Raw genomic sequence first — 16,331 nt, forward strand, 5'->3', positions numbered from 1 at the left:
TATAACGTGCACATAACGCGTATATAACGTGTACATAATGTACACGAAAAGTTGTGCGAGATTTAAACTTACGGACAACGCCGTTTGCGACAACCTGCCACCGATTTTGTTGGTTGTCATCGGCGGTTGAAGGTCGTGCAAAGTTTAACAAGAAATTTTCATCTAAAGTCAACAATGGATGTCGGTAGACTGATAAAAGTATTTTATCGGCAGCTATAACCGAATAAAAGAGCCAATAAAAAAAACCAGTACAAACCTAAATCACACAAACTACGCATGCTATACGGTCGATTATTTTATTAAGTGTACGTCAAACCTGTATTGGCTTACAGGAAGAATGCAACGTCGTGTGTGTGGATTGGGAAGGTGGAGCCTCGATGCCGAATTATCTGCGAGCAGCCGCCAATACGAGACTTGTGGGGAAACAGCTGGCCATGCTATTGCAAGGTAACGATGATGACATATAGGAGTTTTAGATAGCGTTGCTTGTATGTACTGAAATTAATTTTTCTCTAAAGTATTGTTACGCGCTGGGGTTCGGGATAAATAAAATTCCACCGAAGTAAAACTTAAAAACTGTATTCAATACTTAGAACACTTTAAAACTTTCAATTTGTTTCTTCCGCTTAGCTTCAAGTGATCCGTTCGATTTTTCGCTTCGAGTAGTTCCGATTACTGACTGACTGCGTGCCATCTCTACAATATACTCTCTCAAGAATATTCCACAAAAGTCCAGTATTGTGTGTTTCAGTTCTAGATGCTACTAGATCCTTCGATATTCGTTCGACTATTCGGCAATAGATGACGTTACTCTTACCGGCGTAACAATATAAAGAGGTTTAGTTTAATAATAGGTATATCAGTAATACGATTGATTCCAGGTTTGGCGAAGCACATCGACATGAGGTTCGAAGACGTCCATCTGATCGGGTTTAGTTTGGGAGCTCACGTGGCAGGTTTCGCTGGTTCTGAGTTGCGCAACATCAGCCGCATAACTGGTACGAAACACAATCCCTTTGTTCTCTTGCGTCTTTTCAAAAACAAAAGGAACTGTTACGAAAATAGGTAACAAAACTATTATTTTCCTATATCTGTATTCGTAGAACGTTACCAATAAAAATATATACGTTGAAACGCTTCGTGATTCGAATTAAAAAAAATTAAATGTAACTGTCAACGTTTGAAAGATCGCGTATGAATTTTAAATAAACGATGACGAGTTTGTCGATCTTGATATTCTGGAATGTGCCTTATAATCTAACAACTATTCATCTGTCCATGTGTAGACTTAATTTGATCTTTTTCTTGTGATCTCGACCCCTAAAATTTAAATTATATCAATTCTTATCCGATCATTTTGATATTTATAATACGGTCAAACTCCATGAAAGAAACACCATTTCCAATGCAAATCGTTTGAATCATCGATATTTGCAACTTTATGCTTGTTATGTCGAAATAGAATCCGAGGGCTTATACGCTCAGTGTGCTCAGTGCGAGTTTTTTAACGTTCTCGATAGCGTAAAAGTTAGCTCATATTTGTATGGAACGGGATCCTTCACCTACGTTTGCCGCTAGGGGCGCTATTCCAACTGCATACAAAATTCGGTTAACTTTAACGCTAGCGAGAACGTTAAAAAACTCGCACTAAGCACACTGCTCTCTCGTTCACCACTTCATATAACGGTTGACATTATACAAGCGGCCAAATGAAAATGTTATGAAATGACATGACCATGTAGGTATCAATATTATGGCGAACCTACCTAGTAGGATAAAGGCACGGACCACAAATAGTTCTGCCGACTGACGAGTCGACTGACATAGGACAATACGTTTTTTTTTTTTAGGTTTGGACCCAGCTGGTCCTCTGTTCGAATTCCAGGATCCACGGGCACGGTTAGACCAGAACGACGCTAAATTCGTTGACGTCATTCATTCGAATGGAGAAACCCTCATATTCGGTGGTCTGGGAGCCGCTCAACCCCTGGGTCACGTAGATTTTTATCCAAACGGTGGAAGAGTACAACACGGATGCTCTAATTTGTAAGTTTAAAAGAAAATAATACTAAAATCCAGTATTTCGTAATTGATACAAATCTTTCTATTTTGCCAATCATTTCTGATTTATAATGGAAGCTTATCTTATATTTGTTCTATTATTATACTCGGCTCTCATCTCTATAGCCATATAAAATATGTACCAGTTTTAAATTTAACATAAGCGTTTAGGAAATTGAATTTAGAAACTAGATATCTATAAATAAATAAACTAAACAGGCATGAAACATGAATTTCCATTGTTTATTCCATTGTTTACAACGGTAGTTGATAATCTGACAGTAAGTATCACACAGAATTTACATAACATAATTATATCTCTGTGTAGGGTACAGAGAGATCAATGTAATATTATCTATGGTTTTCACGGATCGTGGACATAACTAAAATTACTTTAACGGTTTAATCTCGTGATTTTTTAGTATCATTAAACTATATCCGACGTTTTTTTTATGGGTTTATTCGTCGACATTTGAATATTGCGCTAACCACAGTCTATTTTAAAATTTAAATGAAAAACCTTCGCCTCATATCCGTGACCACGAAAACTGTAAAGTATTCGAAATATACAATACAATTTAATATAATGATAATAAAAAATCCTAGATTAAAGTGTAAAAGTAATTTTAATCTAATATATAAAATTCTCGTGTCACGGTGTGCGTGATTGAACTCCTCCGAAACGGCTCGACCGATTTTCGTGAATCTTAGCGTGCATATCGGCCAGGGTAGAGAATCGGACAAAATCTATTTTTCATCCTCCTAAATGTTTAGGGTGGTCCACCCTTAAACTTTTTATTTTATTTTTTAGACAAAAAAAATTGTTTTCGTTTTTTTATGATACAGCATACAAAAATACATACAGCTCTAAATTTTCACCCCTCTACGATCAACCCTTATTTTTTATTTGTTAATCCTTACATACTTACAATAAGTTCGGTTTTTTTTTTCTACACTAGAAATTCCCCAGAAATCTTATATATGGCAAAACAAGGTTTGCCGGGTCAGCTAGTAATACTATAAATTAGTCATTAAATAAAAAATCAATTTTGAATTTTAGATTTGTCGGAGCAGTATCAGATCTGGTATTGCCATGGGCGGCGGCGTCACCCGAAGGTCGATCCCTGTGCAACCACCGCAGGGCGTACAAATTCTTCACCGACTCCGTTTCACCGAAGTGTCACTTCCCAGCGTTTCCGTGCAACAACTATGACTCTTTCTTAGAGGTTCGCGTTATTTTACTCTCAGTTACAGCTATTGCGTTCATAATGACGCGACTGCTAAATAAATATTCGATAGTTAAATAAGGTATATACGTATATAGCAATTGGAAAACGTTTCAGAATATTTATGGTTCTAATGACAACTACCACCACAATCGAGCGTCGGATACCAACTATCCTTGTGTTGTACTGCAGAACTAAATATGATTTGACAAGTATTATTTGTACTTCATACATGAATACTATGTTTTCCATTAACTCGAGACTGGCAGATTATTGTAGATTTTTTTGGAAGTGGCTTTTATTGGTGGCTCGGAGGCTGTTCTAGTTTCACCAGGAGAGGTGGGCGAGTACGAGTTCAGCCAGGAGGGGTAGGATTTACTAACAACTGCCCGACGTCTTCGACAAAGACCTTGCATGACCCGCCGAGAAGATCCGGCGAGAAACTCAGCGGACTGATGTATAGATTAGGTTTCACATAGAACTCTTTGACGAGTTCGATGAGTACAGTAACCAGGGCATCTAAGCCTACTTCTAGTGCTAGAGTTGCAGATATCTAATAGCAATGTTAGTCGGATGGACAGTTTACCCTAGCTTCGGCTACTGAAACATCGTATTTTATTTACCCATATCTAAAACGCTGTCAGTGTTCATGAAAAGATGGAATTTATACGAAACATCGGAAATCGCAAAACGATTGAAATGTTATTTTCATGTTTAAACGTGATTAAACAGTCTTTCGTTTGTGAACCTCGTGGATTCGCAGAAATACAATACTTTCGACAACTGTCGGAAATGTTTTTTTTTTAAAACGACTCTTTACCTTATTTAAAATTTACAGGGTCGTTGTTTCCCTTGCGACGCATCAAGACGCTGCGGTAACATGGGCTACTACGCTGACAGGTCGTTGGGTAGAGGACAACTCTATCTGCTAACCAGAGAAGAAGAACCATTTTGTGGTAAGACATTGATGCCGGGCCGGTGTCTTTCGCTTTTAGCAGCGAAGCAATCATCCTGTACCGGAAACGACAGCAAGCAGTCGCTTAACATGATATGGGCTCTGAGATGAAATTTCGAAAGTAAAAAAATGTTCATATTCTAATACAGGTGCTTATGTGGTGTTTTCCGGACGCAATAATGTGTATTATTTTTAACGAGTCTTGATTGTACTCCTGACGCAACGTAAAAATACAATTCAGTACCATTTGCCTCCTTTTTTTCCTACCTATGCTGAGAGCCTTGAGAGGCTATATCAGCTTCTTCTTGACATGTAGGTGAGCTCACGGGGCTAAAACCGAGTGTGTTGCTAACACTGGCCCTAGCAAGAGCAGTGCTTCAGAGAATCTACCACCGGATCGTAACGCGACCCACTGAGAAGATCCGGCGAGAAACTCAGTGGGCTGTGTCTATGGGTTAATTCGCTCGTCGAGCCCTTCGTCGCAGCGATGGGTTCGACGAGGACGGTGACCGGTGCTTGTGGTACCTAAAAGCACCGTTAACGGATCGGGAGGATCCGTAATGACGTGTTTTGTCTCCTTTGCTTGTCAATCGATTATCTTCTTCTTTTGTTTAGTAACAATAAAAAAATCGAAGACTTTTTTCCTACGTTACAAGAAAAATAAAAATAAAAAGATAATGTAGGTACTTCAAATAAATTTACAACTTGAGGGTGTCAGTCATTATGGTCGAATTTCCACCACTGGAGGACCATTACGAATTATTATAGTATCATTATACTAATACATGCCTAAGTACTAGATATTATATAGTTTATCTTGTTCTGTTTTATTTTCAGCCCATCAATACCATTTGGGGCTATGGACCAGTATTGACACTAATGAGAAACCCACTTATGGACGAGTTACCGTCACACTACACGGAGACTCAGGCCTTAACGAATCATTCCCGATGAACAAGTAAGACGATCGTTTATCACTAACGTCATCGTTCCTACCAAATTCCCAGACACCGTTGTTGGCTGAATGGCCAAGACGGAATACTTTGCATCCGATCTCACCGTGTGTCCACAGCCAATTTAATCATAGACTGTGGGTACTAATTGAAAAATCTAACGTTGTATCCCAGAATCCGTCAGACGGCATACTTTTATATTACTATCTTATATATATAATTCTCGTGTCACAATGTTAGTTACCATACTCCTCTGAAACGGTTTGACCGATTTTTATGAAATTTTATATGCATGTTCAGTAGGTCTGACCTATTTTTCATACCCCCAAGGTGATAAGGGCTGTCCACACCTAACAGTTATCTTTTATTTCTTGGACATTTTTTTGTTGTTATTATGAGGCAGTATGTGTCTCAATGAGGTTTTGTTATTTTTATATTCCCTCATCGTTCACAGCGCTACATGCCTCTTTCACTCGCTTACCACATCCTTACACACTTACAATAAGTTAGTTCTTTTTTTTCTACACTAGAAATTCTCTAGAAATCTTATATATGGCAAAACAACGTTTGCCGGGTCAGCTAGTAATATATATAACTAGCGACCCGCCCTGGCTTTGCTTCGGAAACATTACATTTTATTATCGACGATGTTATCCGTGGTTATTGTCGTACCGCAGGTGAAGCCGCGGGGCGAAGCTAGTCTAAAAAAGCCTAAGTTACTCCTTATATCATCAGCTACCTATCGGTGAAAGTCCCGTCGAAATCGGTCTAGCCGTTCCAGAGATTAGCCGAAACAAGCAGACAGATAGACAAACAAAAATTGTAAAAAAAGTTATTTTGGTGTATGTATATATATTCATATGCATGTAGTAAAAAGAGGGCATTTCAATATTACAAACAGACATTCCAATTTTATTTATATGTATAGATTACAAATAACACGCCATTTAAACCTGAAATGAAACAATAGAAAATTCTCGAGAGAATTACACGAAATAGACCATACTTAATCGTACGGGTTCGCTTGTAATTTCGCAAATCATTTTGTTATTCAGACGAGAGGATTCAGTGGAGGGTGTGCGTTTCTCGCGCGTGATCGTCCCGCACCCCGCGCTGGGCGTGCCGCTCCGCGCGTCCGTGCACTACGGCGCCTACTCCGGCTGGCTCAGCGCAGGCGCCAAGGCCGTCAACTTACACAAGCTTCTCATCACCGACAGCTTCGCTAAGACGTAAAGCTTTTGAACATGATACGCATTCTAACAAAACTGTCTAGAAAAAAAAAAGATGTGTGGTGTATTGGGACACCGGATAGGAATGAAGTTCCTTATTATAAAAATACATATTAATTTTAAGTTCTATTCGAGGTATAAAGAAAGTAAAACTGGAGGTTTCGCCACAACCCACGGTCACTCGGTAACGAGCGAACTTATTGTGGTACACTTCATTCACGGCTGTTTGCATAAGAGTTAGTGTATTGCGCAAACGAACGCTCTGAGATCGTGGTCATTGCATGATAAAAAAATATGTTATTTTTTGTACGTTATTACAAAGTTAAGTCGTACACTGTGTGCTTTACTAATAAAAATCTTACGTTATGGACGTTTTTTTCCGGTTAAGGTACCCCTACGCATCGTCCCATAAGGAACTTCGTTCCAATTACATTTCTAATCAGTAACATGAAATTTTAATAAATCTAACTAACATAATTGTTGATTTACAGATCGTCCTTCTGTAAGAAAGGTATGCGGCTGCTTTCCGAAGAAACAATCGAACTACCGCTGTTTCCTGGCAACTGCGAACTGCCTCCAGTAAGATTCAACACACTAAATTAACATTAATATCTTGGGTGTTACATTGAAATTTAAATTTGCAATTGTCTATTACAGGACACCGTTAATGAAACTAGCACAAATGAGAATATAGCCGTCGGCGACAACTCCACAAAGCCGGAGAGATCCGTCGACCCAATTGACAACGAGCTGCCCGAGGATCCACCGCAGCGACCCTTCACGCTCGTCGACACGTACGAGTGGACCGGCGACGTCGCAGAGAACACCGGCCGCGCGTTCGGCATGACCAATACCAAGACCGCACCCGGCGGCGCTGTGGAGATAGCCGAGCCCGTACTGCGGCCGCGGCCACGGAAAACGCCGCGACAACGTTCCGACATGCCGGTCGAACAAGAAATACTAGAACCCTTACTGAGACCAACACAAGCACCGAAAACCCAACCTATGATTAGAAAAGCTAAGAACTATGATATGTCAACGACGCCCGCTTACGAGTCAATGGCGTGGGGCGACAGAACTGAAAAAGCGGAAACCGGCTTTGTCGTTCAATTCTTGCCGACCAGACTCGCGTCGCTCATTACGAGGGCCGAGCGATATGCTCGTGACACGCTTCTGCCTCTGGTGTCGGCTTACGCTCCTCGACTGCCGATATTCGGAACTCGCGAAGTGTCCAAAGTTACAACGAAGTACATACCGACGGAAGACCTGAACACGACAAATTCGATTCCAGTTCCAACTCCAACTTTGGAGATGAAGATAGAGACCCTCAAGACGATGGGTCCGCCGGGCGGGAAACGAGATATCGAGACACCAGATGACCCTGACGTGGCGGTCATCTCTACGACGACCACGACAATCACTCCGCCCACAACAGTGGTATCGGAAATATTACGAGCCGCTCCCACAGAGATGCTTCAGGTCGTTCAAGGTCCGTCGATTTCGACCAGCACGGCTCTACCGCCGGTGGCACTTCGAAGCGACGGCGAGAAAATCGTTATAGTATATCCGAGTAACGTGAGGGACGAGCGCAAGATTCGTTCGCACTCGTATCCTGAGGAGATGCAGTTCGAGGCTCTGTACCACCACACGGCCGCGCCCAAAGACCTACGTGTCGACCTGCCTACCTTTACCCCTCCCACGTCGACAGCAGCCCCCAGTTCGACTACGACAGTGAAAAAGTAGTTACCCGTAGGACAAACGTCTTCATGACGTGTAATTTAAGTAGTCATATAGGTACACATTTGTAAATTATTTCCTTGTAAATATCATGGACGAAATACCAAATCGGCGTATTGTTAAAAACATATTGTTATTAATTTTGTCACTTAGAGTCATAATGCCAATTGTTTAGTATTAACAACGTTGACTGAATATGCCTGAACAGTAAAAAACCATTATGTAAATAACGATTGTCTAGACAAATTTAGAATAGGTGACGTTTTGTATGAATAAAAAAAAAACTTATTTATTACACAAATCCAGTTTCATTTATTGTTAAATTCACATTTAATACGACAAACATAAAGGTTGACTCCAAATTAACGCAACATTCTTCATTTCCTTACAAATATGAATTATGAAATACTAAACGTAAATATCACATGTGTTTTATGAATAATACGGCGAGAGGTATAGAGAAAATACCGGTCTAAAGATTCATTAAATATTAAGCACCAAAAACATACTCATACTCCCAGACAATACCGGTATACTCTATAATTAATTGAATAGATCTATAATTATTTGCATTGGAAAAGACTAACATCATTTTAAAAAATTAAAAAGATTGTTTTGCCTTTTAAGTAACCGTTTTAAAACTGTAACAAACATTGGTCAAAATAATATTTTGCTACATTAATCTTAAATTCAAGGATTTAAGATAACAAGTTTTACTAAGTTGTAAATCAGAAGGAAAACCTCGTGCACGTGCGTGCTCTGCTGTTACCAGCGCGTGAGTTGATATATGGACAGTTTGACATTATCGATATGAACGTAAAAAAGCATCCTATCTATCTGATATTCAAATTACTCTATATTTTTGTATTATTTTTACTGCATGTATTTATCGGAATGTTGAGTGAGGATTTTGGCTGAAGCTTTAGCGTCAAGGAACAGCGTGTGGACCGAGGACACGTGCGCCGGCGATATGCGCTGGCAGCCGTCGGCTCGCGCGGCCAACATCGCCGGAGTTAGCAGCTGAACTGCGTACCTGTAAGAAATCGTAAAAGCATAAGTACCTGCAATAAGTCGTATAAACAAGTATTTTGAAGGCGTCGTGGCCTAAAGGATAAGACGTCCGGTGCATTCGTGTTGAGCGATGCACCGGTGTTCGAATCTCGCAGGCGGGTACCAATTTTTCTACTGAAGTACGTACTCAACAAATGTTCACGATTGACTTCCACGGTGAAGGAATAACATCGTGTAATAAAAATCAGACCCGCAAAATTATAATTTGCGTAATTACTGGTGGTAGGACCTCTTGTGAGTCCGCGCGGGTAGGTAACACCGTCCTGCCTATTTCTGCCGTAAAGGCGTTTCGGTTTGAAGGGTAGGGCAGCCGTTGTAACTATACTGAGATCTTAAAACTTATATCCCAAGGTGGGTGGCGTATTTACGTCGTAGATGTCTATGGGCTCCAGTAACCACTTAACACCAGATGAGCTGTGCGCTCGTCCACCATCTACTATCTACCAATATTGTTACTATAATACTTTTGCTTAACATCCTGTATACATATATAGGGATAAAATAAATCACTTTTATTGTTATTATATGGCATGTTAATAAGCCATCATGATGAAGACTAACGAAAACCACGGAAAATACAAATGTTCATTAACCTGAGCGTCGTGTGAGCTCCAATCTCAGAGAGCGCCGACAAAGCTTCGTCCTCGATTGAAATTCCTTCTGTGACCGCACGGAGCTTTAATATCTTTAACAAAACACGATTTATACGATATAAAAATAGGCACTTGCAACTTATAGTTGTTTGTTAGTTCAAAGGACAATACCCATTTGTGCCCCAGAAACGCCCAGTTAAAGTACATATATTACAAAATTGCTCTAATAAATAAAAACTAGAATTATGTTGTTAATTTTAAATCATATGAAGCACTGGATAAAAAAATTTAAAAAAATAAGACTTCTTATTGACATTGCAGTACGTATCATCGTTTTTTTAATCATTAATTCATGCTTTATTTATTACGGTCTGGTTGACACTATACAATGGAGACAAACTAGATATTTCCAAATAACTGACATGTTTATTTGATAGTATTGGCGAGGAAGAGGAGGCAAGCAGTGGTGTACAGACGAAATTAATATTTTATTTTTCCTTCCAAATTATATTTGAAATAACGGCCGTGACAATAATACAGGTACACAGGTGTTGTGCGTAAGGTTGCTGCGAGAGAAGTGACGGTGCGGTCGGAGTAGTGCTCGTTGACCGATTTCCTTTCTTTTTTTGGTAGTTTTTGTGCGCATAGACAGATAGCATACAGATAAGTATTTAAAAGAACACTGATCTGGCTTAGCTTATGTGATGATCATGAAGTTCCTAGTGAAAAACTAACAGCAATGTAGTCTGTAAGCGATAAAATGGATAAAAAACCACTAGGAAGTTATCATGTTTAATGTCCAATATCTTTTGAACCTGTGCTTTATATGACATTAAATCTAGATATCATATAAATACTGTTAAAAATCTATCATATGGCATAGAGCTGCAATTTGGGCCTTGCAGGGCATTGTTGTCTTTCAGCTCCATACTAATAATAATATGGGCATTGTCCTTTATCATTCACATTTCTAAATTCATTCAATCATTCATATTTCTTGTAATTTATTTAGCATAATATCTCATCCAGTTGTTACGCAGTCAACGAAAGTTAAAAAAGATGGCCTCAGGTGCCTTATGATGAGCCAGAACTGACCACCTAATATTTCTGCCTTAAACAAATCGAAATCTACAATGCAATTAATGTGTGGTATAAATCAAACACCACAAAAATTCTAATTTGCATAATTATAGTTAGGTACGTCTACTATTTTTAGCATGAAGCAGTCACTAACTATAAAAATAATGTTCTAAAATTATAATTTAAAAACAATTAAAACGGTTAAGGCTAATACAGAAACATACCTGTAAAAGTTCTGCTTTGTTATACGGGAGAGTGCGTATTATTAATAACCTATCTAATAGATCTAGTGGAATGCCGTGTGGTGATACAATGTCTTCTGTCCCTCTGGAAAACACACAAATTAATAAATTAGGGTTATTAAAATTGCAGTAAGAGTGAAATGCTACGCGCCACTAATTGTACCAAAAATGTAAATAACTAACAAAAAAAAAAAATTAGAATCATATTCATAGACATTCAACATTTTGTCATTTATTAATTTGAAAATAAATTAATTAATTAATAACAGCATACATATTTATTTACTATGCACACGGAAAACGATAAGGTCGGACATCGTGATAAAGTATTAAGGGTCACTGACCACTGCCAATGAATACTTAAGTTTGATAAATAATCAATAGTAAGTCTTAAAATTTACCTGATTTGACAACGCCCTCTGTTTGTAGCAAATATAACAATTGGTGCTATCGCGGACTCCAACGCTCGATGTAGGTATGTGAAAGTTTCAATGTCCAGCATGTGTACCTGAAGTAAATAAGTTTTGTTATTTATCTAATGCAAAAAAAATATATCAATAGCTTTAATCACTTTTATTCAGTATATATGTGTACCTACCTCATCAATGAATAGCACACCAGGAACCAGTTCTGCAATCCCTTGATCTATGTATTTGTTCACAACTTTATTGATCTCTTTTCGAAGTTTATCTGAAACACAACAAAAAGTAAAATACCTCAGAAAGAACGAGAGTTAGCAATTGACCTTTTTTTTAATTAAGAATTATACTTTTTCAGATACCACTTCTAAACATTATAAAGTAACACACCTGTTATTTCAGTCTTCTTTGGTTTCATGAGTTGTCCCATCATAGACATAATGTCATGACCTCCCTGCGGTCTTGCATTAGCACAATCCAAATCGTGTAAGGTTACATCTTGTACAACTTCTTTCTTTTTGTGTACATCACCTTTGGGTAGCGGAACATATTCTTCAGCCTAGGAAACAAGTTCAAAGTTGATTATCATCCAAAGAGGGGATTAAGAATTGATTGTATGAGTCAGAAGTAGAATTACGAAAAGTTTGGAGGAGATTGATTGATTCAATTTGATTGATTGATTGTTGATTTGGTATTAAATGATTCTAGTAAGTACCACTACAACTAAATTTAAATGCACCATGTACATACCTCAAGGTCAAATTCAGTAGCAAAAGTATCACTCCTACCCTGTCTCTTCACTGCCCCCGAATTAGCTTCAATGTAAATGACATCCCCAACTTCAACCTTTTCCTTTTGTAACGATTCATATATAGTTGGATCAAGTTTAAGTTGTTTGGTACCCTTGGCCGTTTTTAGTCCTATGATCACATGAGATACTGTTTTTCCATAGCCTTAAAAAAAGAAGATATCAAAAATATTAGGTAAAGCAGATATAAGCCAAAGAATCAAGTCAGAGCAAGTCAAGTCAAAATTTTACAGTAATTGAAGCAAGATTATTCATTGCATGATAGATCCACACAAAAAATCAAAACTAATATTATGAACTTTGGTATCAAATTTTTGACCAATTTCAAAGCTTCATGTCAAGGGGAAAGCCAACCCACTGCCTACAAACTGTGCTAAGAGTAGTTGTAGTTAAGGTTTAGACAAACTTATCATTTTACTGAATGTGCAACGGACTCCCAACCTTCAATTTAAATTGCTGTTCTTAAAATACAAACTGACTATAGCCAATATCTGTCAATTAATTTCATTTTAAGTTCAATCATAGTAGATTATATCCACTTTGGCTTTAGCTATCTAGAGACCCTATTTAGACCCTTAGACCTTCTTATATCAATATAAAAAAAAAAAAAAAAAAAACATTTAATTCAGACCCTCTTAAGTCCATATTAATATATAAAAGAATAAAAGAATAATTTTGCTATAGTTACCTCCAGCAGGATTTTCTGTTTCAACAGGTGTTAACTCAGTTACTTCACCCTCATATACTTCTTTGGTTTCACGTATACGCAGGCCTATAGCACGTCGAAAATTCTCCATTAATACCTCTGTTTTCTTGATCTCTGTGCTGTAAACTTCACTACCAACCATTGGACAGAAAGGAACCTGTAATGATGAACATTTTCAAATGTTTTTATGCTTGTTTTATGACAAATTGATGATGATGATATTTCTATTCATATACTTCTAGCTAAGGACACTGAGGAAACTATGATAAGTTTATTATATGTAATGTACTGTTTAGCATATTCATTAATTTTCTAATGCCAATGTATATTAATAGGAGCCTATTAATCATTCTTTCAACAGTTCTTGTTCACTGGAATTTACTATTTTCTTAGTAGCTGTTTCCTAACCTCTATCTAAAAAGTGTGCGAATAGGAAGTCTTAAGTGGCTGCTTCCACCATAATCGGTCAGTAAAATGTTAACACATGGTCAGTCACACTATGGTCAGTATGCTCTAAACCGATGCCATTGAGATTGTCAATAAAAAGACTTTTAAAGAGAAGTCGTCGTGGCCTAAAGGATAAGACGTCCGGTGCATTCGTATCTAGCGATGCACCGGTGTTCGAATCACGCAGGCGGGTACCAATTTTTCTAATGAAATACGTAATTAACAAATGTTCACGATTGACTTCCACGATGAAGGAATAACATTGTGTAATAAAAATCAAACCCGCAAAATTATAATTTGCGTAATTACTGGTGGTAGGTCCTTTTGTGAGTCCGCACGGGTAGGTACCACCACCCCGCCTATTTTTGCCGTGAAGCAGTAATGCGTTTTGGTTTGAAGGGTGGGGCAGCCGTTGTAACTATACTGAGACCATAGAACTTTAGGTGTGTGGCGCATTTACGTTGTAGATGTCTATGGGCTCCAGTAACCACTTAACACCCGGTGGGCTGTGAGCTCGTCCACACATCTAAGCAATAAAAATAATAATAAAAAAACACTCATTTTAGATATGAAAATAAGAAGGTGACAGCCCAAGTTTATATTGTCAGACTTAAGTAAGAACTTACCTTAGTTCCAAGTTCCTGAGCGATGGCAAGAGCTATAGCAGTTTTGCCAGTACCAGGAGGCCCTGCCAAGAGTAAAGCTCGCCCGGCCATTTTCTTACTTCTTATCATATCTACAACTATCCCTGCAGCCTACAATTTTTAAAATTAATAAAAAATAGTTTACAAAAAAAAATGTATTTGTATAGATGCAATAAAAATACCTGTAATTTTGTGGTCATTGGACAGTAAATGATAAATAAAAATTAGATTGTATTAAATGTGTTAGGTTGCTTAAGATTACATTGAATTACTATTACTAAACTACCTAATCCTACAATTCAACATTTTGTTATGTATATTGTCATATTGCCTCCAATTACCATTGATCAATAATTCCATAGCAACCAAACATTGATAACCTCAAATTATTTTTCTCGAACTTCTGCTCTACGAGGTTGATCTAATAAAACTTATACAATTTCGAGTGTAAATTTATCGGCAATTTTTTTGGAAATTTTATTGTATACCTCACGTGCAGACTCTTGACCCACGAGACCGGCTGCCATTTGAATAGGAACACCATTTTCATCCAACCCCAAGCCTTTTATATGACTGTGAGCAGAGATCCTTTGCGTTTTAGCTGTGCTTTTCACTTCTTCAATTTTCATGTTGAAAGCAGCTTTACTCTTTTAAACAGTAGACGTTACTTTGTATTTTCTTTTTAGTACTCCAACAGCAAACTTGAGCAAACTTACTTTTTAAACTACACCATACATTATACAAACTACACTGTACAGACAATATATTAAGTTTATAATCTATGCTACAGACCATAGATTAGGTATACGCTTCTTACAGACTACAGCACATAATGCCGGCCACTCACATGCGCGCAAATATTCGTACATTGTACGAATGTTTGCGCGCATGTGAAGGGCCGTCAAACATTCATTCGCAAACTTAGCGGCTGTGCAAATGGGTTCGGTACTCAATTTGCGAACCCGTTTGCGCTTCCTCCTACACTTGTTTACGAATGTCTCACGAATTTCTCCTCCTTTTTAATTCGTCAATAGAATATTGAAGAGAAAAAGAGTTTTGAATTCTTTCCCAGACATCATTAACAGCCATGCTGTTTTTATGGGATTTCTTTTGATTAAGATACGCTACACAGTACCTGGACGTCACGATCTATGAAAATAGCGAAACGTCCGTTGCCTTCGCTATCCTGGGCGCAACTGGTCACACGAATGTGTGGGAGACTACGCGAAGGATCGCGGTTCGCGCGGTTTCATGTCTGTTAAAAAACCGACACAGCTTGGAAAACCACGAATGCAGCGAAAACTTTGCATAATCATTTGAAAATTAACAAAAATTTCAAAATTAAAAAATTATAGCACACACACGTCATCTACTCTTCTATTTGCCCTGAGTTACTAAAAAAAGAAAATTATCTATAAATATAGTTTGAATACTATTATTTTAATTAAAAAAAAAATTCTATATGATTTTTTATCTCTTTTTTTATTATTATATTTCTAATTTTCGTAAAAAGATAATGTAATACATACAAAACAAAAGCCATTAAGTTTATTAAGTCAGAGCTTCTCTGTAAACGATAATTGACGTAGTTTTATTTTTTTAAATAAAAGAACACTTACTGTGGCATAACTATAATAGTTATACTGCAAAAACACTGTAAATATTAATGTGTTCTACAAAGTCGTAGTACATTATTTTATTCTATCATAAATAGTTTTCGGTTTTATTCTATCATCAAATCGGTTCAGTAGTTTCGGAGCCTATTCAATACAAACAAACAATCAAATCTTTCCTCTTTATGATATCGGTATAGATGTATATAAGTAATATTCACGCAATGCTAACATTTTATAGAATTTTGTGTTACATTTTCGTTCTACTATTTTTACCTGTAAAAATCCTAACGTATCGCCGACAAATCTTATAATATATTTTATGCAGAATTATAGTAGTCGTTGATTCCGGTCCGGCGGTAGATTCAGCGAAGCACTGTTTTTGCTTGGGCTAGTATACACCAATTCGTCAGGCTGAGCCCCGTAAGCTCGCCTACTCACCCGTTGAAGCTGATAGGTATAACTATAGCCCCTTGAAGCTACCAGCATAAGTAGGCAAAAAAAAAAACAGTGGTTGGGTTCGTTTGACATTTAGTAAAGTCAAATT

General features: G+C 37.7%; 2 protein-coding genes across 4 annotated transcripts in view; one reads left to right on the plus strand and one right to left on the minus strand.

Moving 5' to 3' along the window:
• The window catches only part of LOC101739682 (uncharacterized), a 40,131-nt gene extending 31,669 nt beyond the window's left edge, over positions 1-8,462 (plus strand). For all 3 annotated transcript variants that reach the window (XM_012690665.3, XM_021348210.3, XM_012690666.4), the window contains exons 6-14: positions 333-447; positions 882-998; positions 1,851-2,046; positions 3,122-3,287; positions 4,126-4,243; positions 5,080-5,200; positions 6,251-6,424; positions 6,916-7,003; positions 7,082-8,462. In XM_012690665.3, the coding sequence (XP_012546119.1) occupies positions 333-447; positions 882-998; positions 1,851-2,046; positions 3,122-3,287; positions 4,126-4,243; positions 5,080-5,200; positions 6,251-6,424; positions 6,916-7,003; positions 7,082-8,167 (2,181 nt within the window). In that variant the 3' untranslated portion in view covers positions 8,168-8,462. The remainder of the gene's footprint in view (positions 1-332; positions 448-881; positions 999-1,850; positions 2,047-3,121; positions 3,288-4,125; positions 4,244-5,079; positions 5,201-6,250; positions 6,425-6,915; positions 7,004-7,081) is intronic.
• Positions 8,447-15,171, minus strand: LOC101739823 (ruvB-like helicase 1). The gene is made up of 10 exons (XM_004926464.3): positions 14,660-15,171; positions 14,154-14,282; positions 13,063-13,237; positions 12,317-12,519; positions 11,957-12,125; positions 11,746-11,837; positions 11,549-11,655; positions 11,130-11,232; positions 9,826-9,917; positions 8,447-9,194 (listed from the first exon to the last, which is right to left on the minus strand). The coding sequence occupies exons 1-10, from the start codon at positions 14,798-14,800 to the stop codon at positions 9,035-9,037; spliced, it is 1,371 nt and encodes a 456-aa protein (XP_004926521.1). The 5' UTR covers positions 14,801-15,171; the 3' UTR covers positions 8,447-9,034.
• Positions 15,172-16,331: the final 1,160 nt, after the last annotated feature.

Source organism: Bombyx mori, chromosome 22, assembly GCF_030269925.1.
Source record: "Bombyx mori chromosome 22, ASM3026992v2".
NCBI classification, from domain to species: Eukaryota; Metazoa; Arthropoda; class Insecta; order Lepidoptera; family Bombycidae; genus Bombyx; species Bombyx mori.

Bases quoted from the DNA above. Each gene is read 5' to 3' on its own strand.
- LOC101739823 (XM_004926464.3), bottom strand. From the start codon at position 14,800: ATGAAAATTGAAGAAGTGAAAAGCACAGCTAAAACGCAAAGGATCTCT. The intron at 13,238-14,153 runs GTAAGTTCTTAC...TCATCATTACAG, and splicing joins CTCAGGAACTTGGAACTAAG to GTTCCTTTCTGTCCAATGGT. The intron at 9,195-9,825 runs GTTAATGAACAT...GATTTCTTACAG, and splicing joins GGAGCTCACACGACGCTCAG to GTACGCAGTTCAGCTGCTAA.